We start from the raw sequence: 23,033 nt of genomic DNA on the forward strand, positions 1-23,033 counted from the left end.
TGATGAATATCAGCTTGTTATCCAGACTGGAAAGGGTGTGAAACACTGCATCTTTGCGTGCGTAATGAGATAACACACTGTGTTTCTCCTCCTGTCCCTTTGCAGCCATGTGTGAGATGATCAAGATCATGCAGGAGTATGGGGAGGTGACTTGCTGTCTGGGAAGCTCTGCTAACCTGCGGAACAGCTGCCTCTTCCTGCAAAGTGATATCAGGTGGGGCAGAATCCAGACTCCTCCAGCTGCCTTTGCTTTGAGCTTAGCAAGTGCCCAGCCATGGGTCACACCAGACCTGTGGATTGTGCAGGGGGACACTCACAGTTGCTCTGTCCATTATTACCTGCGTTTGTCACGATAAGGGAGATTTGGGTGGTATTGGGATGACTAGCTAGATCCCTTGACACACAGAGATGTTTCCATCTTTGAAAGGAAGATGTTACTCTTGCATGCTGAACTGCTGTGCACCAGCTGGCATTACAGATGCTTCTCATTGGGTGAAAGAGTGGAAATGCCCCTCTGGGTCAGCCAATTTGTTGACCCTGAGCCACAAACCTAAGTATGTTAATTATATCTCTGGGAATAACTGAAAGTCTAGGGAGATTGATCCTAAATTCGTGCCACAGCTCAGCGCTTCTCTACCAGCAAGGTAGATAGAGGTAGCATGGCACAGCACAACTTTACAAGCTGGACTGCAGTGAAACATAGTTTCTCCTCCAGGATGAGGACTTTCACTAATGCTCCTGTGTTGTCCTTGCAGTATAGCACTGGACCCTCTCTACCCATCTCGCTGCTCTTGGGAGACTTTTGGCTATGCCACCAGCACCACCATGACTCATGTCTCTGATGAGCTCACCCCGCTGCAGCTCTCAGGTCAACTGAACAGCCTACCTTGCTCCATGTCCTTCCGCCAAGAAGAGAGTACCAGCATCATCAGACTTATAGAGCAGGTAAGCCAGGCATATCCCCTCTCTAGTACTCACCCCTCTGCCTGCAGCTCACAAAGAGCAAAGCCAGGAGCTCCTGTGAGCATTCTTGTTGAGTTGCCCACAGTAAGCTGCCAGCATTAGCTTTGCTCATGTCTCCTGTCCTTTGTTCAGGAAGCACAACAGAGATACTCTTCCTGCCTGACCCTACCAGTCCAAGGTGCAGGGGATGGGTTGGGAATGGTGCCTTGCAGCAACAAAGCGTGAATATTGTTCAACTGGATAAAGTATAAACTTGCAGAGATCCCTAGCCAGACAACAATGCAGTGCTAGGGAAAAGTATTACCGCAGAAAAGCCAGGAGGCTTAAACAAACTCACCCCTTGGCTAAATTCAGCCTTTGCTTCACAACTTCTACATCTAGGCAAGAGACCTTTGCCTTTTGCTTACAGTGTGTCCAGATCCTCTCCCCTCCCACTTCCCCTGCAGGCCACATGTTCTGCCCCTGCCTGCCAATAATTGCTCTTGGCTGATAACTGCTCCCATCACAGCAAGGGCTCTGAGGGCTTGTGCTTCCTTCCAGGCCAGGCATGCAACATATGGGATCCGCAAGTGTTTCCTCTTCCTGCTGCAGTGCCAGCTGACCTTGGTTGTCATTCAGGTGAGTCCTGGCCTGGCTGGGGACAGCATTTAGCTCAGAGGACAGGAGTGCTAGCATGGATATGGGTGGCTGCAGTGGGACAGCCTTACAAGAAAGGAAGGTGGCCTTCATTCAGGTTTACACAGCATGTTTGGGGAAGTTACAGATAGAGACTATGTGATCTCAGCCTGCATTGCCCCTTCTCCCTGACCCTCCTACAGGGGTTTCTTTTCAAACTCTTTTTCCCTGGAGAAAAGCATCCCCTGCAGCACCTGCCCCAGCAGCCTGGAACATGTGGAGGGGCTGTGCACTGGTAGCCTAGTTACCAGCTCATCCCAGTGTTTTGGGGGAGGACAGTAGCATCTTGGTAACAAGACTAGCACTGCTCATGCTCTTCACTCTGGATTGTTCCTGTCCAGTTCCTCTCCTGCCTGGTGCAGCTACCCCCCATCCTCAGTACCACGGACATCGTGTGGCTCTCCTGTTTCTGCTACCCACTGCTCAGGTGAGTCTATCAGACAGGGTGGAATCTCCTGCCTCCCACCCACAGGATGCACAGACCAGACCCTCAGCCTCACTGTGCCCATGTTAAAAGCAAGCTGACATAGAATCATAGAATCATTTAGGTTGGAAAATACCTTTAAGATCATCGAGTCCAACCGTCAACCATGCCCACTAAACAATGTCCTGAAGTGCCTAGTCTATGTACTTTTTTTAATACCTCCAAGGATGGTGACTCAACCACTTCCCTGGGCAGCCTGTTCCAACGCCTGACATCACCCACAGCATGCCAAGAAGGCTGCAAGGATTCTTCCAAGCACCTGCTTTGACAAGGTGCTTGGAAACATAGACAGGAGCATTTGTGTACTGCTGTGTTAGCCCTTCCTGCTGTCTGAGAGTTGCTATTATCTTGTGGCTTGAACCTCCAGCTGAAAATCATCTTCTAATCCTGATACTGTTGCACTAGCTGGAGTGTGATGGAGAGGCTAGGGTGTCAGGCAGAGGCCAAGGTACCACAGGTGGGGTTTTTCCCCATCACACATTTGGAGGTCACTTCTCTCCCTGTCTGCACCTGCCATGAATGACACCTTTTACAGCATATGCTTAAGGCAGTGGCCAGATAAGTGCTAATGCTTCAAGCAGTCTGAGGAGGTTATTTGGGCTCAAATGTTAAACACAGACAAAAAAGCAATAGTTCCGGTACGTGAACTTGTTACTGAGAGACTAACTTACCTTTCTCCAGCATCTCGCTCCTGGGCAAGCCTCCCCACAGCTCCATCATGACCATGGCAACAGGAAAAAACTTGACTTCCATTCCCAAGAAGGTAGGTGGCCCATCAGATTAAAATTGTTCACACAGTTTTTTCTTCTACTTTATCCCAGTGTTGATGCATAGCTGAGGCCCTGTGCCTTCCCTGCCTGCTCGGTAAATTGATCCATGGCATGAGCCATGTTATCCAAAAGCCTGGCATGGACAGGAAGGGAATCCCTTAGTGTCAGCATGCCCACAGGGCAGAGCCACAGTGCAGCATCTCATCCGTACTACAGCTTGTCTTCTGCAGCTGCCGATTCCCTGATGGTTCATGTGGGGGAGGTTGTACCAGTGACATGCCCATGTCATCCTCTGCGTCTCCCTTATTCACAGACTCAGCACTACTTCCTGTTTTGCTTCCTGCTGAAATTCAGCCTGACCATCTGCTCCTGCCTCATCTGCTTTGGGTTCACACTGCATGAGTCCTGCAAAGAAGTGAACACTACCAGCCTCAACCTCACAGCCTGCTCCTCCATCATGCTGCACAGGTGAGGAACTGAGTCTGGCACACACACCCCCTCACTCTGCAGGGCCTGTTGCTCTTGCTCTTCCCAGGTAGAACTGATTTCGCTCTAACAAGCTTCAGACTCTTGCATGATCCAGCTATAATGGCTATACAGAGGGCTGGGTGCTCTCCCTATAGCCTTGACAATTGCATCTTTACTCACTGTTGCCTCCTGGTACTAGGACAGCCTGACTCCAATCTTACACTTAGTTCTCTCAGCTATTGGAGGACATGGCCCTGGTGGGAACAGGTCAGACAGTAAGTCCCCACTGTTGACTTCTTTCCTGTGTCCTTTCATTTACCAGCAATGCTGATGGTGCTCCTGACTGGTTTGGGACATTTTCCAATGCTCTTCTTGTAGCCCAGAAGCTCACAGCTGGCCTGATAGTTTTACACACAGGTAAGTCCCTATTCCCAGACCTCCATTCCCTACTTTGGGGGAAAACTTGCATCCTTTGCCTCTTTTCTTTTCCCCTTATGCCAAAGCACAAAACTCCCTGGCAGAAGCAAACACTTCAGTGGCCTCTCAGCACAGGCATAAAGCCCCTTGTCTTACTAAGCATTGCCCTAACAGATTAAATACAGCACCTTCAGAGCTGATTCTGCTTCCTACCAGGCTGGTGAAGTGTTGATTCCCTTCCAGTCTCACCAGAAGGTCAGCATCCTTCTTTGCCTTCTTGCAAATCAGCTAGCAGCATCCTGCAGCTCCCCAAAAATATTCCCTGCCTCAGAAGTCCTTACACGACTGCTGCTATTTTGTGAAGCACCCCCTTTCCTTATCCCAAACAGCACTGGTGCAGCTGTGACTACTCTGGAGCTGGAAGGCTTTGTAAACCCTCTGGAGGGGTGGGGTACCACCTCCTGGCTGACCCTCATTACCTGCACATGATTGCCTAGCAAAGTAGGTCCAGCTGCTCTCTGACAACCTTAAAGGGTCTCTGCTCCTTTTCTACCATGTGATGTGGTGCTGCACCTTGGTGTCAGATAGAGCATTGCATGTTGAGATGTGCAGGGTGTCCAGGCCAACAGAAATGCTTCCTGATTTGAGAGGCAGCCCTACTTTAGAGGGAGGTAGTGTGCGTTACTGTTTTACGTCCTTCAGACCACTGAGGCATGCTCGGCCTGGCAGGTGGGAAGTGCTGTTTTGAAGAGCCCAAGCAAACACTGAGCAAATGCTCTGTCCTGTACAGACAGCTCTGGGTCTCTGGCTAAGTATCTTTCCCTGGGCTGGAGCTTTCCACTGGTGCAGGCCTGCAGTGACCCAGAGACAAGACCCCCCCACGGCTCTCTAGTTCTGGTCCTTTGCCTGATCTGTTTTAGCATGCCAGGCTGCGAACCAACCTTGGCATCCCCACAGTGAGTAATCCTGTGCACTACTACTACTGCACTCCCCCCCTCCCTGCAAATTTGGGGACTTGGAATTGCTGTGGAGAGTCTGGTCTGAAAAGACCTTGAATGAAAGGTTGGTTTCAGTGATGTAAACCCCATATCCCTTTGGAGTAACAGTTGTTGGTGTATATTGTAAATTGTTGTATCTGTGTGTGGTGCTAAATAACCCCCTCTTCCATCTCTCCATAGTGTTCATATCCATCACCCACGTCCATCGCACCAAGCCATTGTGGAAGAAGAGCCCCCTCTCCAACCGGTGGTGGACGCTCACTGTGGCTGTTGTGTGAGTATCCCCAGGCCCTGATGAAGCACCCTAGAATGCTGGAGGAAGGAGGACTCTAGACCTGCTCCAGCACCAGTTTGCTGGTGCTGAGGAAAATGATAGTACATGGCAATTGTTCTCCACTGCTGAATTGGTGAAGGGTCTCTGTTGTAAACTCAGGAGTGTTACATCTGGGCCTGAACCCTGTTCTGCAGATCCTGGAAAGCTTGTTAGATCTGCTGAGATTTGCTGTGTCTGTTTATAATCTTAGATTGCTGGGGCAAGTGGCGCAGACTGTGCTGGACCTGAAACTCTGGGAAAACCTCAATTCTTCATTGAACTTTAACCACGTTTCCATCTCCCCGGTCTCATGGCTCCTGGGTTTTCTTTCCTTGGTCCTTGTGGTTATCATCAATGAGATTGTCAAGCTGCATGAAATCAGGTATGGGGGTAGTAGGGAAGATGAGGAGAAAGGACTGGAGCCTCACTCCAGCCTGGCCTTGAGCTGCAGAAAAATGATGCACAGGGAACAGGGTGGGGAATAAAAAGGAAAAGATGATTGCATTGTGTAAATCACCTGGCCATTGTGTGCAAGCTCATGTTCCACCTCTCAGGGAGGAAGTGCAGGGGAGGAAAGAGGGTCAGGGAAGGGCTGTGGCAGTGATTGGGAGCAGGAAGGGAGACCAAAATTTCCTTATCTCAAACCAATGAGAGGGAGACAGCCAAGGTCTATGAAATACCAGTATGGAATTGGAGAGGGCTGTTCTCTCCATCTCGTCCCATGAGGACAGAGAAGCATTGAATCACAGGAGAGGAAATACGTCTTCACACAGTGCCTGGACTGCGGGACTCATTTTCACAGGAAGTAGCTGAAGCCAAGAATTAGTAGCAGGCAAAGTGACTGGCTGTTCTTCCTAGCACAGGGAGCAGCCGGAGCTGGGAGTTAACGCTAATGAGCATTGATTCAGGAAATGGGTTGGTGAGGAAAAGCAGCAGGGATTACGGGGAACCCTGATGGGGACAGAGCTGCTGTCTTTGTTTCTGGGAAGGATTTCTGGACCTTTCTCTGCTGTGTCTGGTGGCCCTGGAGATGAGATTTGGCTGGATGGGGTAGGTCTGAGACCATGGGTTGCTCTCTGGATTCCATTCTTCTCTCAGGGTACCACAGGGCCCAGGCCAGAGCTTCCCTGTTTCTTGGGGCTGTGCAGCTGTAGCTCGGGAATCACAGTGGGGCAGCCTTGCTTGCCTTTCACCCCTCCACATGCTGACTCTCTTCTTTCTTCTGCTTTCTCCAGGGTCCGGGTCCGTTACCAAAAGAGGCAGAAGTTGCAGTTTGAAACAAAGCTGGGGATGAATTCGCCGTTTTAAACACTCCCAGATCGAGTCCCATGGAGCCAGGGCCACACAGCCGCATCCTGCACTGGGAGAGTGGCTGCACCAAAGGCTCAGGGAGTTTTCCCTCACACATGCAAACCAGGCAGCCTCCTTGCAAAACTACATCAGCACCTTCCAGGGGGCCCCAGGCAGGGCACTGCTATCAGGATTCCCAAGCAGGTATGCAGCCCCTCCCCAGCCTGCTAGGGTACTCCCAGGGGAGCCTACAAGCTCTGGTGGCTGTTCAGGCTGCTCTTCCTTTATTTATTTATTACTAGAGGTTTTTGTTAGTATCATGGTGATGCTGAAATGAAGTGAATCCTTGCCTCTGTGTGAGCAGATGGGTTTCCTGGACCTGGCAGGAGAATCTGGGGCCAGCAGGGGAGACATAGGGCTGCTGAAGCAAGAGATCGCTATTGAAACCCTTTTTGTTTTTCCATCTCTGCGTGCTCTCCTGGAGGATGCGTGTGTGCATGCCTGTGCATGCCCTCACCCACCTCCCTGTCCCTGTGTCCTGGGGCAAAGGAGCCATCTCTCTTGCAGCTCCCAAGTGCTGGGTGCCAGGTGAGGACTAGAGCTCACGTCCCCAAGGGGACACTGGGAAGGGTCTCTGGCAGGGTGCTGGGAAAGCCCCTGCAATGGCCAGGCTGTGCCAGGCCTGCCCTCTAGCGTTGTTGCTCTAGCCACATGCCGGCTGTTGAGTGTTTTAAGAGAAGAGAGGTAAGACAGGACTTTAAGACTAGCTGTCTGCATTTGACCCTAGTGATCTGGTGCAGAGGGAGTCAGGAGGGCAGCTCTGCCTGCCTGCAGGGAGTCAGCGTGGCTCAGCTTTCTTCAGCCCTGTTGAACCAGCTCGTACCTGCTTTAACAATCCCCAGAGAGGTTTATAACTGTCCTCATTTTTGTGATACGAATTGCCGTTCTGCTTCAGTAAAATGCCTGCTTGAGAGCGCCGTAGCTAGAGATAAAACCTGAGACCTGCCTATCCTGCCATGGAGGGAAGGGGACATCTTATCAGGCAGGATATCTGCATCTTGCTGTTGTGACTAACATGGAGCTGGTGGACGACTCCTTTCCCAGTCCTGGGATTGTGCTGCATCCAGTACTGGCTCTCCAAGGCACAGGGAAACCCCCTATATCATGTCTTTCTGTGATAGTGTTTGGAAGTCCCTCCCCTCCATGCTGCTGCCCTCACATCTGTTCCCTGTTTTTCTGGAGGTCTCTTCTTCATTTGGCAGGGGGAAACCTTCCCCTGAGGGCTGCTGCAAACCATGATTTGCCCCAATGTGGCACACATGCTCTTGGGCTCTGAACAGACTCCAGCCGTACTGGGAACACTGGTGCTGTTGTGGGCTGGCAGTCAAGGAGCACACAGGCTTGGCTACTGGAATATGTGCAGCTCACGGAGATGTTGACTCCCTTCCTAGTTCTAAAAACTGACTAAAGCTGGTAAGTCCTGGCACTGGTTTTGCTCCCAATATTAACACTACAATATACAGCTGTTACTTCCCCTTTGGTACCCGAGACTAACAAATGGCTGCTGGTCCTTCCTTGGCAGGCAGGGAGCTGGCTAGGAACCCCCAAGCTCTGCCCTGCGGCTCCGCCTTGTCTTCCTTACATTTCAGCATGACCAGAGAGCATGCACACTACTGCGTGTCTCTAAGCAATACCCTTCTCCCTGCTGTGGTTCCGGCAGGAGGGCAAAGTTGGGGTACAGCCAGCCTCTGAGCTTTGGGGACAGACAGGATGCTGGAAGGGGGCAGCTGGATGTGTTCAGAGGCCTGGACCCCATTCCTACAGCTGGAGAGCGGATGTTTAGATTCCATGCTGCTGGCAGGGTTGCATGGGATAGGGAGCCAGCAGCTCACTGGGGAAATGCAAGGCTGCTCTCCTGCAGCATGGCAGTACCAGGCCACTTCTGCTTGCAGAGTGGGTCTGCTCACCTTTGCCAGTTAGGCTGAACTCTGCCTTCACTCCTCTCAGGCCTGCAGAGCTGCCTGGTTCAGGGAGAAAAGCTGCATCTTTCTCAGTCTCACTTAATTCACTAAATGCCAGCTCCACATCTGTTACCCCTGGCACCTGAGAAATCAGCTTTGCTTTCTGATGCCAGGGTCAGCTAGCAGGTGGGATACAGTCTCCTCTGTGGCCAAGCTGAGCTGGAGTCGGGGGCAGCACCAAGCTGCTCACTGCTATTCCTGCAGAGCAATCTTCCCCCCCACCAGACCTTAGCTCTTGCCATGCCACTAACTGTTTTAGGTGATAAAAGGCAGCAGATACTGGGGCTTCCTGCTAGCCACACCTTCCTCTAGAGGAGGCACCTCCAAGGTTTCCTTCTCTGGGTGATCACAAATGTTTATTTTCCTGCACCCTCCTTCCCCTGCTAGACTTGGAGGGAGCCGAGGCGTATGAATGGAGCCTTTTGGATGGTCTCGCCAATGCCATCCTTCCCTCGGCCATTGAGGTATCCGAGGGTCAGGGTGCACGGCTTCAGAAAGAAATTTCCTACATCAAGATGTTTTTAAATGGTGTATATTTTATATTAAATTTTTTTGGGATGTATGTAAAAATACTTGATTTGTATTAAAACTTGTAAATTGTATAAAAAAAAAACCCAAACCCAGACCCACATGCATCCAGTGTATGAACGGCAATAAATAATTGTCTTGGATAACACACACAGTGAGAGTGGGAGGGAGTGTGCATCCTGCAAAGCGAGGAGGTAAAAACGTGTGTGGCTGCTCGTGTCATAGGGTCTGTTACCTGGCTCAGCTGTTCTAGAGACACAGCTTGAGAGCTTGATGCTCCTGGGCCGTGATCTTGGCACTTTTTCCCCACTTTCTGCTCAGCTTTGGGCAAATCTGTCCAGCTCTGAATGCCTCTGCCTACAGAGTAACAGTCTGCTTACCTCATGGTCTCCTGGATCCCAGGCACAGCACACATGGTTCTTCCCAGGCACTGCTTCGGTCATGGCTGGTGGCACGGTTTGAAGCCCTCTGGATGAAAGGTCTGGGGCGAACTGGAACAGGCGCTGGGAGCACTGGAGAAAAGCAGCGCGGCGAGACAAGGAGGCCTGGGCTTCTGGTTCTGAGCAAAGCAGGAGCCCGTGTCGCTGTGGCTGCACTCTCATCACACCAAGGAGGATGGAGGAGTGCTTTGCCTGGCAGGCAGGGGTAGCTGAGGCTTCAGACGTGCCCAAATCTGGGCAGTGGGGCACTGGAAGGTAGTGTTGGTCCCCAGCACTCTCACCACATGTCGCTGCCATGGTGGCAAGACTCAAACTGAACATTAACCTTGCTGGAAGTGACAGCAGGACTCTTACCAGGGGAGATTATCTGAGGAAACCTGGATCTTAAGCACTAAAGGGGCAGGATAAAGCTGATCCTGGATGAACTTCAGAGTAGGAGACAAGCTTGTGCGATTTGACATGAAGGACACAACTAGGCAAAACTATCAAAAGGGTAAAATATGCCCCACTGTTTAATAGAATTTAGTCTTAATGGATGTTAGTGGAAAACAAAACACATGATTAACACAAACAGAGCAGATGGTTTAAAATCTGTTGTCAGTCTGGTGATTACACGGGCTATTTTTTCCCCTCACTGTCTTGCTGCACGGAGCAGGTGCAGCTGGGGTCAGTTAGTCCCAGTTGCAGTGTACATAACTTACACACCATACAGTAGCTTCAAAATAGAGATCTAGAGCTTAAAAAATAGGCATTCTTCTCCAAAATCAAATGTTTAATTCCCTTATTGACAATGAGAGCAGCGTGGTGCTGCCCTCAGGTGGCTCAGACAGCGACAGCTCCACCCCAGTGTCCTCTTATCCCTGACCCTAGAGTACAAGACTTGCAGTTCTGGTTAGTAAATATATATAATAAATCACATTTAAAATATATACATTGGCCTTTTAAAAAAAAACATTTACAGTTTATCGACATTGGAAAAAAAATAACCGGGCTTGTCCCAGGTTGACTCGTGAGAGTAAAAATCAGTTTTAAAAGGTTTCTGCAAACCTTTTGATAAAGTGCCACTGGTTGTAGCTATTTAAAAACAATCGGGTCCATGACGTAGCACTTGCCTGTCAGACATGGTCATTTAAGTACACACAATGTGATATATAAATCAGAGCAACCAACTAGCCAGGAGAGAAGTATCTTAACTGCCTCAAACTGACCTTAAGTCCCAGCCAACGATACGGGGATTTTTTTTTCAGAGCTTTTTTGTCTTTGCTTCTCAGCCTAGAAACCAGGCTGGCACCTCCTGCCCGCCCGGCCCACGGCACAACTGCCACTCATGAGCACAGACCCTTGGGAATGTCCAGGTAAGTTATGCTCGCAGGGGCTGCTCCCCTTTCTGTGCAAGGGGACGAGGGGCTGCAAACAGTCCAATTCAGTCACAAACTCCCAAAAGAATTGGGCAGCAACTGCCACGTCAGCCACCTTCTCCTTTTCCAACTTGGTTTTGCGTTGGTGATTTTTTTTAAAAGGGGGATACGTCGGGGGGGTTGTCCCTTTGTTTGGAATTTTTGTAGCAAATGGCACTTTAGTACAATCTTAGGTTCCCTTCTGGTGCTCTGATGCTTTCATTTGCTTGGCATGCCGAGCGCAAGCCAAGTTCAGGGCTCTTGGACATATTTAGACATGCACTACTAAACAGATCCTGCTAGAGAAATCTGTCTTCAAGCTATGCAGCCGTTCCTACCGCTTGGATGCAATGAGCTATCGCTGCTGTTCCCCTGCTGCAGCCACGGGGCTGTGACCGCATCCAGCCTGTACGCACAGTAGCTGTTGCCGAGCCGAATTCACCCAGTGCGCTCGGGGTCACCTCTCCCGCTGGGTTTCAGTGCTGCAAGGAAGCATCTCCCGGAGGCCCAAACCCTGCTACTGTTTAACAACGCTCAAAGCGGAGTTTGTGCCAGTAGCTCCCCGCAGGGAGGGGGAGTGGGAAAAGGGACAGTTTTCTCCCCAAAAAAGGAACAGGGGAGGGGAAAAAAAAAAAAAAAAAAAAAAAAAGAAAAGAAAAAAAAGCACTAACCACGCTGCTACTTCACCCTGGAAGCACCAGGGTGGCGGTTTGCATAGGCACGGTGTCGGCAGAGGGCAGCCTCCATTTAGCAGCACGATCCAGCCGGACTGGCACAAACGCACAGGCCTTCGGCGCTGCCATCACCATCCTCCTTACTCTGGGGAAGGGGCAGGTAGACCTCCACGTCCGGCAGGGCCATGGCGGAGCATCCGCTGCTTCGCAAGCTGTGCCAGCCCCATCTCGAGGGGTCTGTGGGTCCCACCGGAGGGATTTCGATCCGCTTGGATTACACGCTGCCTGACGCTGACGCGTTTGGAAAAGCAACAAATAAAGCAGAAAGTTTCCTTCTCGCTCCACAAGCTGCCAAATTGCAACAAGCCCTGTCTTCTTTTAGCTGCTGTCAGGCCTTGCCAGGGCTAGGATCTGCTCAGTAAATAGCCAGCTCGGTGGCGGCTGCCCGGGGAGGTCTCTCCTTTGACACATTGTTGGCAGGGGATAAATAATAAGAGGCAGGACTCAGCAATGCAGCGGGGAAAGAGAAAGGTCCCTTGTGGAGGCTCCTCGGCTCTGTGCAAGGGAGCGAGAGCTTCTCCGTGGCCTCCAGGACCGCATGTGCAGCCCCTCTGGGCTCTCCTCCTGCTGCCAGTCTGGTGGGAAACGCCTGACCCCCTCGGAAACCAGCCCGCGGCCGCACTGGCACGACTGATACAGAGCCAGGGGTGAGCGAGGAGGGGCAGCTGCGTTCCCAGCCGCAGCGCAAAGTGCGGGGAGGGAGGTGGCTGGAGAGACCTGGAGGCACCGCTTGGTGCCAATTCTGCTCTCCCCCCGTCACGAGGGGCACTGGCGGAGCGACCGGAGGCTGGGAGGGGAAGGAGGGAGCAAGCCTCAGTCCAGCATTGCATCCAGCTGGTCAGCCAGGTCGTCGAACATGTTGCTGATGTCTTCCAGGATGTTCTTGGCCGAGTGCACGGCCCCGGGGTGGCTGGGGAGGAAAGGGAGAGAATCGAAACATCACCCGAAGGCTTGAGGTGCCGACGGGGTAGGGTTGGCCAGGCTGGACCCGACCCCCCCGGTGGCAGCCAGAGCTCAGCACGCAGCCGGACTCGAGCGCGTGTGACCCGGTACGGCGCCGGCACGTGCCCGGGCACAGCCCTTCACCAGCCCCTCGCTGAGGGCTTCCCAATTCCGCCTCGAGGTGCTCAGCCCCAGCATTTCCTTTGCCCCCAGCGCCGCCTCACCTCTCTGCCTCCTCCACAGTGATCTTCTTCTCGGCCGCCTGCAGCGCGGCGGCCAGGGTGGAGTTGGTCTGCTCCAGCCGCTGCTGGGCCAGGGCGGACCCCGGGGCGGCTGCCAAAGGCTTCGCCGACACCTTGCCGCCCGCCTCCAGCGTCAGCGAGCCGGCACCGGCCGGGGACCCGATCACATCTGGCACCGCCTCGGCGGCCGCCCAGGGAGCCACAGTGTGGCGGGAGGGCTGCAGGACCTGCTGGTAGATGGTCTTGGGCCCGGAGAAGACTAGCTTGGTGGACGCCACGGAGGTGTGCTTGGTGGGGACATCTGCAAAGGAAGGGGACTCGTGGCACGCGTCCTCCTCGCCTCCCGTAACAACCCAGGAGGGAGCCTCGGGCCCCACCGCCGCCTCGGAGACACCCCCGCAAACCCACGTACCTGGAGCGGGCGTCCTCACCACGGCTGTGCCGAGCAGCTCCGCGGGGCTGGGGGCTTTGGTGGGGCTCGGTGCCTTCTTGATCCCCTTCTCCAGTGACAAGATGCTTTTCTCTATCTCGGCAATCCTGAACTCCACGCTGTCGTCGTCAAAGGCATCCCCGGCTAGCCCGGCCCGTGGCGCCGGTGCCGGCACGGCAGGGCCCGCGATGCTCACTGCTTGGGCCTGGGCATACTGGGGCGCAGGGCTGGCTCCCCCCTCAGCCTGCCCCGCCATGCTGAATGCCTTCAGCACTGCCTGCAGCGGCTCCCGCTCCCTGCAGCGGGGCCGGCGCTTCACCGTGTCCGACTCGGTGAGATTGAACTCCAGCACGGGCGGCTCCTTGGCGGTGGCGGGCACCGCTGGCTCCTTCCCAGCGGAGCAGGGGGGCTCTGCCGGCTGGGAACCAGGCTCCGTGTCCAGCGTGGCCGTGTCGGCCTTGGGGTGCCCGGTGGGCTTTGGCCGCTGTTTGATGGTTAAGTTGCCTTCTTCTGCAAAGGGGATGCACTCGCTGGAGCTGTTCTGGGAGGATGAAGAGGAGACCCCCGGCTTGGCCTCCTCCTCTGTGTCTGAGCAGGCGTCCTCCCGCCCACCCTGCGCAGCCACCTCTGTCATGGGAGCGCTGGGCTCGCTGAATGTCCGTCTCCGTGGCTTGCTGCTCTCAAAGGGGTCCCTGCCGGTATCAGAAAGCGTGGCGCTGCTGGCGTCACCGCCTTTGTAGGACTCGTCATTCACGTCTGCCCCGGGAAGACAGTCCTGAGCCACGTGCAGCGGTTTCGGGGCCAGGAGGGGCTTGGGCGGACTCGCCCCCGGCATCCCCTCCAGCGCAGCCGCCAGGCTCTTCACCGTCCTGCCGCGGCCAGCGTCGCCGGGGCTGGCACCCGCATCGGCCACGTCCTGGGGGGCTGCGGGCTGCCGCTCGGGGTCGGGGGGCTGCTCGCCGTCTGCCTCGGCAGCGAGGGCGCTGGAGACGGAGCTGAGGCGCTTGGGAGGCGGCGGCGGAGGGCCCTTGCGCTTGGCCCGGATGGCGAAGGACTGGCTGCGGGTCACCTTGGCGTCCGTCTGCAGACAGGCCCGCGGCATCTGGCTGCGGCCCGGCCGCCGCGTCAGGGTGGCGTAGGAGCCCAGGGTGCTGGTGTGAGCCACCTCCTCCTCCTCGTGCTCCCCATCTGACAGCGCGTAGCGGTTCAGGCTGTGCGAACGCTTCTTGTACTTGAAGCCTTCGCCGCCGTTGTGCTGCTCCCCGGCCTGCCAGGCGCCCGGGGCCGCCCCAGCCGTGGGAGGCACGGCAGGAGGCTCCGTGGGGCCGCACTGGCTGTGCAGGTAGGAGAAGGCTTTTTGGGCCGATGTTTGCAGGCTGCTCTTCTGTCCGGAGGAGACAGAGGGGTACGGGTGCGCCAGGGTCTTGGGCTGCTCTGCTCCCAGGAGGGGAGGGACCGTCGGTGATTTCAAGGAAATGTGCGGGTACATGAAGACGTACGGGGCTGTTGCCTTGCTGGGGGTCTGGGGAGGAGTACAGGGGGTGACCGCCGGTGTCCCGGCACCTTTCTGAGCCACCGGCCGGGCGTACTGATCCGTGCCTTCAGGCAGGTTTCTCTCCTTGAGAGGGCTGCCCCCGCCGCTGTTGGCGTAGCCGTTCAACCCCTCGGGGGAGGCGAGCTTCCCGTAGGGCTCGGGACTGGGCCGTCCCGGCAGGCTGGCCGGGCTCTCCTTGCTGCGGGGCGGTGCGCAGGACTGCCCGCTGCTGCTGCTGCTCTCCCCGCTGCCCAGGCTCTCCTGCGAGGGGCTGGAGAGGTGCCGGGACAGCACGTTGTCCTGTGAGTGCCCCGAACCCCGGGACCGCACCCCGATGCTCTCCTGGCTCCGTGACATCCCCTGGCTGCTCTTGATGCCGAGCGTCTCGTGGCAGCTGTTGGACATGGCCGTCTGGAGCTCGTAGCTGAGCTCGCTGTCCTGGAAGGTCGTCATTTTGGGGGTGTGTGGGGACTGGCACTCCCCGTTCTCCAGCGACTCGATGGTGACAATGTCCAGGGCACCAGGGACTTTGCGTCTTGCCAGAGTTGCTTCTGCTTGGTTGAGGCTTTTGCGGAGGTCTCTGAGCTTCTTGACAGCCAACATGATCTTCTTCTGGTGGCCTGTGGGAAGGTTGATATAGAAAAGGGGCATTAGGTTGGCTCTGGCCCCCAAGGCCTTTGTTTCCTGGCCAGGAAGAGTCATGGTCGCATCACCAACCAGGGCAAAGGCCCCCGGGTTATCCAAACCCTGCCTATGGGAGGAGGCAAACTACGGCTGGTGTCCACCTGGCTCAGCCCAGCTCCAGCCTGCCAAGGAGAGTCCTCAGGGACAGACATGAACTGCCCTTTCCGGGTGCTCAGGACATGCCTGCACCTTCCAGCCTGAGGGAGAATGGCGTGTGGGGACCTGGGTGGGAAACCTGGCTGCCCTGGGCCACCCCAGCACAGTGGCAGGGACTCACCCAGCTTGTTGATGCCGATCTCTTGCAGATCCTCCCACGTCAGGTCTGTCACGATGGTGATGGAGTCGTAGCCGTTGTTCACCAGCTTTTTGTGGTACTGGGGCAACCCAATGGCACTGAGCCAGTCCATCAGGTCAGCCTGCAAAGAGCACGGAGACACAGCCGTGAGCATCGAGGCATTGGCAGCACCTTCGTCCCTCCCCTCCCTGCCCCTGGCCAGGAGACTGCATTTTGGGGTTCCTCCAACTGCATTAATGCAGGCCGTTGCAGCGAGTATTTACTTACAGATCCGGCTCCTGTCCTGTCCTGGGGTAAGACAGCTCTGAGAAAAGACCTGGGGAAAAGAGGGTGCCGGGCCATAGCTGTGGTGCCAGGAACTCACCGGGATGTAGTTGGGTAACCACTCGGCGATGCTGAGCTGCCCGATCTCAGTGGAGATCTTTTTCCTGTGGCCTGGCTTGGTCACACCGATGGCTGTCAGATCCTAACGCGAGCAGAGTGGGGCTGTGGTCAGCAGTGGCATGGGGAGCGCAGGGCAGTGGGTACACACTGCCGACAGCTCCGGGGGTGCTGGCTGGGGTGGGGAAGGACCTGCCTTACCTCGGGGGTCATGCGGCTGATGGTGGGGACGTCATAGCCAGCGTTGAGAAAGTTGGCAGTGTACGACTCCAGCTGGAACTCACTCAGCCAGTTGTAAATGGCTTCTGCATCCTGGGGAGAGGACAGGGCAAAGAGCAGCCTGTGATGGGGGCTGCAGGGGCTAGAAGGACCTGGCTGCTCCAGGCAAGATGACAGGATCTCTTTGGGCAAGACCCACCTGTCCCCAGTGTCCTCAAGACCCAGTCCCCTGTGTCCCCAGTGCAGCAAGAGCTGGGCTGAGAGACCCAAATGTGGCCCTCTCACCCAGCACACCAGGTCCCCAGTTGGCCCATTACCTTGCCCTCGAGGAGCTGCTCAGGCCGCAAGAACTGGTGGGAGAAGACCCTGTCTCCAGAGGGGCAGCTGCCTGGGGTCTGGTGGCTCTGTGGCCCTGGCAGAAAGGAGAGAGGAGAACCGTCACGGGGGTGCTTGAGCAGCCCCCATGGCTGGGGAGAGAGCTGTCCCCAAGGCCCCATGGAGTTGTGACATCCCTCACCTGCCGTGGAGGTCAACTGCCCATTGCGTGGCTCCGATCCCAAAAGGTGTTGCTGGAGGTCGTCGCCGGCGGAGGGCAGCGGCTGGGGGAGAGAAGGAGTGAGGGGACGAGGGGCCCCCGGTCCCCATGCTGGGCTGCTGGGCACAGCTTCACCCAGTGAAGGGCTGGCCCTTTGCAAGAGATCTGGGCAGGATTTGGCCCAGGGGCCTTTCTGTCCTCTCAGATGGCACAGGACATGGTGGAGATGCTGTGTGGTACCAACCAGAGCCTTCGGCTCCAGTCGAAAAGGCCAGCTGTGCTATGGGGGGCAACTGGGGACCCCCCAGGAGCATTTCCCTGCTGAGTCCTGGCAGCACGTAAGCGTTTAGTGGCGGATGCTCAGTTCCTGCAGCCCCTCCTTTGCTAGGAGGTGCAGGGGGCAACAGGGATGGTACTGGGGCTCCATCTCCAGCCCAAGCCAGCCCGGGGCAAGCCTGGGGGAGCAGCATGGGGTGAGCAGGGACTGGTGCCTACCCTGGCGTTCTCGATGAGGATGCTGGTGCTCTGCCCGTTGGTGCCCTCGGTGCTCTGGCCGCTGCCGGCACTGCGGATGCTGCCGATGCTGCCCTCGCTGCCCACGCTGTTCCTGTCTCCTGCTGCTTGGGGCAGGCGGGGAGGCCGTCAGCAGCGCCCCGGGATCAGGGCTGACACAGGGCACAAAGGTCCCTGGCAGGGACCCATGTGCCAACGCAGTGATGCCAGTAAAAACCAGCCTCCCACAAGATCCCTCCGGCCACAGACAATGCGTCGGTCCCTCCCACCTCCCAGTGTGCGTGACAGACAGAGTGACCTGGGCTGGCAAGGGATGCACGAAGGGAACATGAGGATGCAGCCTGGCTGAGGACACACGGAGGGAAGGGGCTGCTCTACGGGCTCCCCTAAACTCCCTTTCCCTGCGCCTGCTGCCTCTCGTCTGGCTGTTTCCCCGCCGGGAGGTGGAAGGAGAGTCTCCCCCTGTGTCCCCCTGCACAGGCAGGACTGGGAACAGGGGAAGGTCCCCAGCCCCTCTCCCTCCCCAGCTGCACCCCTGACCTGAGCTGTCAGGGCCTGGGGCCGTCCGGGTTAGGGTGAGGTGGCCATAGGGTGCTGGGACGCTCGGGGCTGCCTGATGAGGACACTCGTCGGGGAGGTGCTGCAGCCCGCCGGGGGGGGCTGGGAGGGCCCCGGGGGGACCCTGGCGCTGGTGTGTGGGTGCCACACGGGGGACAACCATGCCTGCATTCAAAGACAAAACACGCGTGGTCAGAGCTCGTGCGGGAGGCAGCGCGGGGTGGGGAGATATCTGAGCCTCAACCCCCAAATTACCACCCCACTGATGGCGTGACCCCCCGTTCCCACCCCAGTCCTTCTCTTCCCCCTAGCTAGCCAGGGCTGCAGGGACCTGTCCTACAGGAGGTGCTGGGAAGGCCAGGATGGTTTCACACAGGGGACTGTCCCCAGCATGCCCAGGACGGCCACTGACCTGTTCGCTTGCTGATGACTTCAGCGATAGAGGGGGGGAAGTACCCGACGCGATCGGTGCCTTTCTGAGCATCGTGGATGTGCCCCTTCCATCGCCCATCCGGATGCTGCTCCAGGACCTGCCACGGGGACGAGAGGGATGAGGTTGGTACCTGGGGCCATGGCGGGGCAGGGGAACAGGGAGCAGGGAGCAGCCTCACCGTGATAACATCTCCTGCCCGGACATTGAGAGCAGTTGGGTCGTGGAGGTTCCAAAAATCCTTCAAAGCTCGGACCTTCAGGATTCCTGATGCCTCTGAAGACAAGGGACAGAGGGAAGAAAGAAGGTGCCAGAGCACAGGAAGGAAAGAGAGTGGTTCAGGGAAGGCAGAGGGAGAAAAACAAGAGCGAGGAGAGGGGAGAAGAAAACATTAATACTGCAGGAAGGACTCGATCCCTGGACGTTGCCCACACAGAGGGCAGGGACACGGGACTGGGATGCTGATGCTCACAGCCAGACTGATTTAGGCTGTTCAGGAGGAGCACTGGAAGCCCCAGGCAGGTCCCAGCGGGGAGAAGCCCCTCTCAGTGCCAGGCAGTGCCCGGCCATGCACTGGCCCCACCTCACCTCTCAGCAGCTGCTTGATGTCCTTGCTGGCGTGTGAGGTGGTGAACTGGTTCACGATGTCCAGCGCTGTCTGGTTGTAGGTGTTCCTGATGTTCACGTCGACACCACCCTGCCCGGGAGGGGATGGGGTCATGACCAGACCCCATATCTGCCACCGGACCCGTAGGAGACGGAGGAACGAGGGGAAGGGGGTGATGGCTGACCCACAGGCGCTTGTTCCCCCGTGCAGCCCTGTCCCCACCACGCTCACCTCCAGCAGCAACCGCACCACCTCTGTTTTGCCGTAGAGCGCGGCCTCGTGCAGGGCTGTGCCCGTCTTTGTCTGCTTGTTGATCTCAATCCCGGCCTTCAGCAGCTGCCTGGTAGGAAGGAGGGAGAGGCATGAACAGCAGGACACGGACATCAGGGCCAGGCAATCGGCTGCTTTGCCGTGGGAAGGGGACAAGCCCTTGCACTGCTAAGGCTTTGGGGACAAGGGACCAAAGCCCCCAGTAGGGAGGTGGGTTTGGGAGGAAGCAGGACTGAAGCCATGATGGGTTTTTCTGGGATAGGGCAGTGCCCTGGGCTGGCAGGGGGTTACCTGATGATCTCCTTGTGTCCGTTCTTAGCTGCCAGGTGCAGCGGGGTGGTGTAGTTGGGGTCGGTGGCATCTTTGGACTGTCCCTCCAGGAGGGCAACGCACAGATGGCTGTTCAGCAGCAGCTGGGCCACCTGCATAGGGCACAGGGGTAAGCAGCGGGGTGCAGGTACCCCCACCTGCATCCTCCCAGCAAGGGGCTTGCCCTTGGGGCCGATACTCTGCTCCCCATCCCGCAACTCCCCTCCATTCGCAGCCCCAGGGCTCAGCGGGAGCTGGCCGGTGCTTGGCAGGGCGACGCTGTCGCAAGGGGCTGTAAAAGGTCACAACAGCCAGAAATAGTCTTCCCATAATCAGGCTTTTCAGACCAAGCCCTAAAAAGCTCCAGTCTTTCCAAGCCCAGAGCGACTCTCAGCGTCTCAGGGCAGCCCAGAGGCACAGAGGAGTTATTTTTACTGCCCTGTTTATAGCTGCAGACATTATAGATACTCCAAAAATGGAAATATCCCCTTGGTCCCCTCCCCAGTGGGGCACGGGACAGTCTGCCTGGCCATGCTCCAGCCCAGCCTGGTGGCGTGGTGCTGGCTGGGCTGGGGTCTCCCAGAGCACAGAGCGGCCCCATCCCCACGAGCCGTGCCAGGGATGTCGAGCAGCTGAGCAGGGACGGGCGCTCAGGGCTTGTGGGGATTAGCCAGCTCAGCCTATCTGTGCTTAAACAGGAGCAAAGCTGGGGTGGGCAGAGGGAGGCTGCGGGAAACCGGGAGTGAGGACTCCTGGCTTCTCTCCCAGCCTGACGCTGCCCTGCCACAAGGTCAGGAGCAAAACCTGCAGCTCCCAGGTTCAGGATCCGGCCTTGCCCAGCCACGGGAGAAGGCAGGTGCTGCCTGCCAGGCTCCAAGGCTTGCGGCAGAGGGAGCACGGTCACAGCTGGACCCAGCGCTTTGCTCCCAGAGGAGCCAGCCAGCTCCAGAGCTGCCTCCGGAGAAGTACCTGGTGCAGGGTAGAGCCCCGCAGCACTCACCTTCAGCCGCCCAAACTCGCAGGCCAGGTCCAGGGGGGTTTTCTTCGCCTTGTTGATGAGGCAGGGGTTGGACTGGTGCTGGAGCAGCATCTCTGACTGTGGGAGAACAACGTGGTACAGGGGCTCAGCATCATCCCTTGCCCCTGCCTCCCTCCCGCCTGGCACGATGGGGTTCGCCCCCACCCGCGCACCCCCAGAGAGACCTGGAGCGGGTGCGCGGGTGGTGCTGGGCTCTCACTTACCACCTCGTAGTGGCCATACTGCGCCGAGAGGTGCAGCGGGATCTGCCCGTCCAGTGAGGCCATGTTGACGGAGGCAGAGGCACGCAGCAGCACCCGCACCGGCTCCACGCGCCCCTGCCAGGCCGCGTAGTGCAGGGGTCGCATCCCTGCGGGGGAACGGTGCTCAGCAGGGCTGGATGAGGCCCCCGACCTCGCTCAGAGGGCTGAGCCGGCTGCCAGAGGAACGGGGCCGTGCCAGGGGGTCACCCTTACCGTTGCTGTCCTTGATGTCAACGGTGGCCTGTGCCTCCAGCAGCAGCGAGATGAGGTCCAGGCTGCCGCCCAGGGCTGCGTGGTGCAGCGCTGAGAACCTGCAACACAAGGCAGAGCTCAGCCCAGCCCCGGTCCCTGCCATGCTGTCCCTAAAGCCCCCACCTGCACAAGGACACAGGGTGACGGCCGGGACAGTCACCAGCTGCTCATGGCTACGTCCCTCCCGATTCCCCACTCCCAATGCTTCAGTTTCCCCCACAGCAAAGCAGAATTAAATCCCTCCATGCTGTCCATGCCCCAGGGCTCAGCGAGGGATGCAGGGACCCTGTGCACCCCCAGACCTGAGTGAGATGGGTCCCTCATCCCCCTGCCCTGTGCGGGGGGCAAGCAGGCAGGATGGACAGCGATGCATCGCCCCTCTCCGCGGTGCAGCCAGGCAGCCCGAAGCAGCGCTGGCTCACAGCATCCAGCAAACGCCCCAGCCCAGCGGCTACTCCTGGCCCCTCCGCCAGCCACCCCCTCCCCATGCCAGCAGGGATGCCGGGAGCCCACGGCACAGCGTGGGAGGCCGCTGGTAATGAAAGAGCCCTGTGTCTCAGGGCTGTGAAAGGGGCCTGTCTGCCCGGTGCTCCCCCCGTGCTGTCACGTGAAGGACCATGGCTGAGCGAGGGGTCCCCGTGCCGCCAGGAATTAGCCCGTGTGCCGCTCCAAGGGGCGTGGGGGACTCCAGACAGCATCAGCCCAGGGCTCCGATGGGCTCGGCAGCATCCCAGCCCTGTGCTAGGGACGCAGCTCGGCCAGCAAGCCTCTCCTCCTGATCCGTGGTCCCAGAGCAGAGTCCCTGTGCAGAGTCTCTGGGCGTTGCAGGAAGGACACTAACCCCAGCAGAGAGGGCTGCTCCCTCCTTCAGTACAGCCACCACGTCCCTGAGCCCACGCCAAAACCTCTGCCTCGAAGCAAGAATGTGGGGGGTACAAAATCCCTCCCGAGCCAACCCTGTGGGGATCCTGCAGGGCCAGCTCTGCCCTGGAGGCGGCTGCACAAACCCACAGTTGCCCACCTCATCATCTCCAAGCCATGAGCAAGGCGATGCCGAGGACACCGCCAGCGGCATGGCTCTCCCAGGAGGGTGCACTCTGCCATCCCCATGCACGGGTCTCACATCCCCACCATCTCCTTCCTGCACCCCAGTAAAACCCAACTCACCACCCACACTGTCAATAACCTGCATGCTGCACGTGGCCCTCTGATGGGGAAGGGACCCTTTACCCTCATTCCCATCAGCAGCCCTCCTGGAGCTGCCCAAACACAAGCCCTGTGCCTTATCAGAATCAGATCATTGCTTCTATTATTACATTTTTTTTCTATTAAGCTCCATCTGCACAGTATTATTTTAAGGCAGAGCCATCCTGCACATTTTCAACCCCCCGCTGGCCTGTTAGGACTCATCACAGACACCTCCTCCTACAGAGTGCTCAGAAAGAAAACATGTAGAAATTAGGTACAACAACAGTACATAAAACAATGCTAATAACTCACAGGTCAGAGTTAATTCAATAAGAATAACATGCTTATTTATTTTATGGGCCTTTGTGGTTTCTTTAACTCTCAGTACTCAGCTTATTAAGTGCTTGGATTTTGGAAGTGATGAGCTACACAAATATGCTGTGGTCACATGGCAACCTCATCTTTTCTTTCTTTAACCCCCCCCAAAATGAAGGGATTTTGCTCTTGGGATATTAGACACAGGCACAAGCACGTGCAGGCACCGGGGCCGGACGGGTGCTCCTCTGTGCTTCAACCAGCCCTCGCGACACAGGCACCGGCTGGATATACTGCAATCCCTTTTCACCCCTAGCCCTACAGAAGGGGACGTAGAAAAACTTTACAAGGGATTTTGCAGGATGGATTGAGCTCAGATCTGGGCAGGCGTTGGGTCTGCCTCTGCAGGGCTTGCCCTGGTTTGGGATGCTGCAGGGCTCAGCAGCTACCCTCGAAAGCTTTATGATATGCAGAGCTGCAGAACCGACTGGATATTGGGGAGAGCAAGCCCACCTACACTGGCGGCAGCAGCAGCACCCAGCACCCTGCC

The 23,033-nt window shown here is 56.9% G+C and overlaps 2 protein-coding genes across 11 annotated transcripts in view; one reads left to right on the forward strand and one right to left on the reverse strand.

Annotated features, from left to right (window-relative positions):
* TMEM94 (transmembrane protein 94) overlaps window positions 1-9,075 on the forward strand; it is a 51,656-nt gene extending 42,581 nt beyond the window's left edge. For 5 of the 6 annotated variants that reach the window (XM_075044527.1, XM_075044528.1, XM_075044525.1 and 2 more), the window contains 10 exons: window positions 106-214; window positions 756-945; window positions 1,504-1,581; window positions 1,980-2,065; window positions 2,804-2,885; window positions 3,206-3,360; window positions 3,683-3,777; window positions 4,956-5,049; window positions 5,300-5,470; window positions 6,324-9,075. In XM_075044527.1, the coding sequence (XP_074900628.1) occupies window positions 106-214; window positions 756-945; window positions 1,504-1,581; window positions 1,980-2,065; window positions 2,804-2,885; window positions 3,206-3,360; window positions 3,683-3,777; window positions 4,956-5,049; window positions 5,300-5,470; window positions 6,324-6,396 (1,133 nt within the window). In that variant the 3' untranslated portion in view covers window positions 6,397-9,075. The remainder of the gene's footprint in view (window positions 1-105; window positions 215-755; window positions 946-1,503; window positions 1,582-1,979; window positions 2,066-2,803; window positions 2,886-3,205; window positions 3,361-3,682; window positions 3,778-4,955; window positions 5,050-5,299; window positions 5,471-6,323) is intronic. The other variant, XR_012652694.1, reaches the window with a different exon arrangement.
* A 775-nt stretch (window positions 9,076-9,850) lies between these two features.
* CASKIN2 (CASK interacting protein 2) overlaps window positions 9,851-23,033 on the reverse strand; it is a 35,430-nt gene continuing 22,247 nt past the window's right edge. For 2 of the 5 annotated variants that reach the window (XM_075044519.1, XM_075044521.1), the window contains 17 exons: window positions 20,942-21,039; window positions 20,690-20,835; window positions 20,448-20,543; window positions 19,430-19,560; window positions 19,100-19,208; window positions 18,850-18,958; window positions 18,443-18,537; window positions 18,244-18,361; window positions 17,814-17,996; window positions 17,256-17,377; window positions 16,743-16,824; window positions 16,543-16,637; window positions 16,208-16,318; window positions 15,990-16,091; window positions 15,608-15,746; window positions 12,665-15,266; window positions 9,851-12,408 (listed from right to left, as the gene is read on the reverse strand). In XM_075044519.1, coding sequence (XP_074900620.1) covers window positions 12,312-12,408; window positions 12,665-15,266; window positions 15,608-15,746; window positions 15,990-16,091; window positions 16,208-16,318; window positions 16,543-16,637; window positions 16,743-16,824; window positions 17,256-17,377; window positions 17,814-17,996; window positions 18,244-18,361; window positions 18,443-18,537; window positions 18,850-18,958; window positions 19,100-19,208; window positions 19,430-19,560; window positions 20,448-20,543; window positions 20,690-20,835; window positions 20,942-21,039 — 4,435 coding nt within the window. In that variant the 3' untranslated portion in view covers window positions 9,851-12,311. The remainder of the gene's footprint in view (window positions 12,409-12,664; window positions 15,267-15,607; window positions 15,747-15,989; window positions 16,092-16,207; window positions 16,319-16,542; window positions 16,638-16,742; window positions 16,825-17,255; window positions 17,378-17,813; window positions 17,997-18,243; window positions 18,362-18,442; window positions 18,538-18,849; window positions 18,959-19,099; window positions 19,209-19,429; window positions 19,561-20,447; window positions 20,544-20,689; window positions 20,836-20,941; window positions 21,040-23,033) is intronic. The other 3 variants (XM_075044522.1, XM_075044520.1, XM_075044524.1) reach the window with 3 other exon arrangements.

This window comes from Buteo buteo, chromosome 13, assembly GCF_964188355.1.
Source record: "Buteo buteo chromosome 13, bButBut1.hap1.1, whole genome shotgun sequence".
NCBI lineage: Eukaryota > Metazoa > Chordata > Aves > Accipitriformes > Accipitridae > Buteo > Buteo buteo.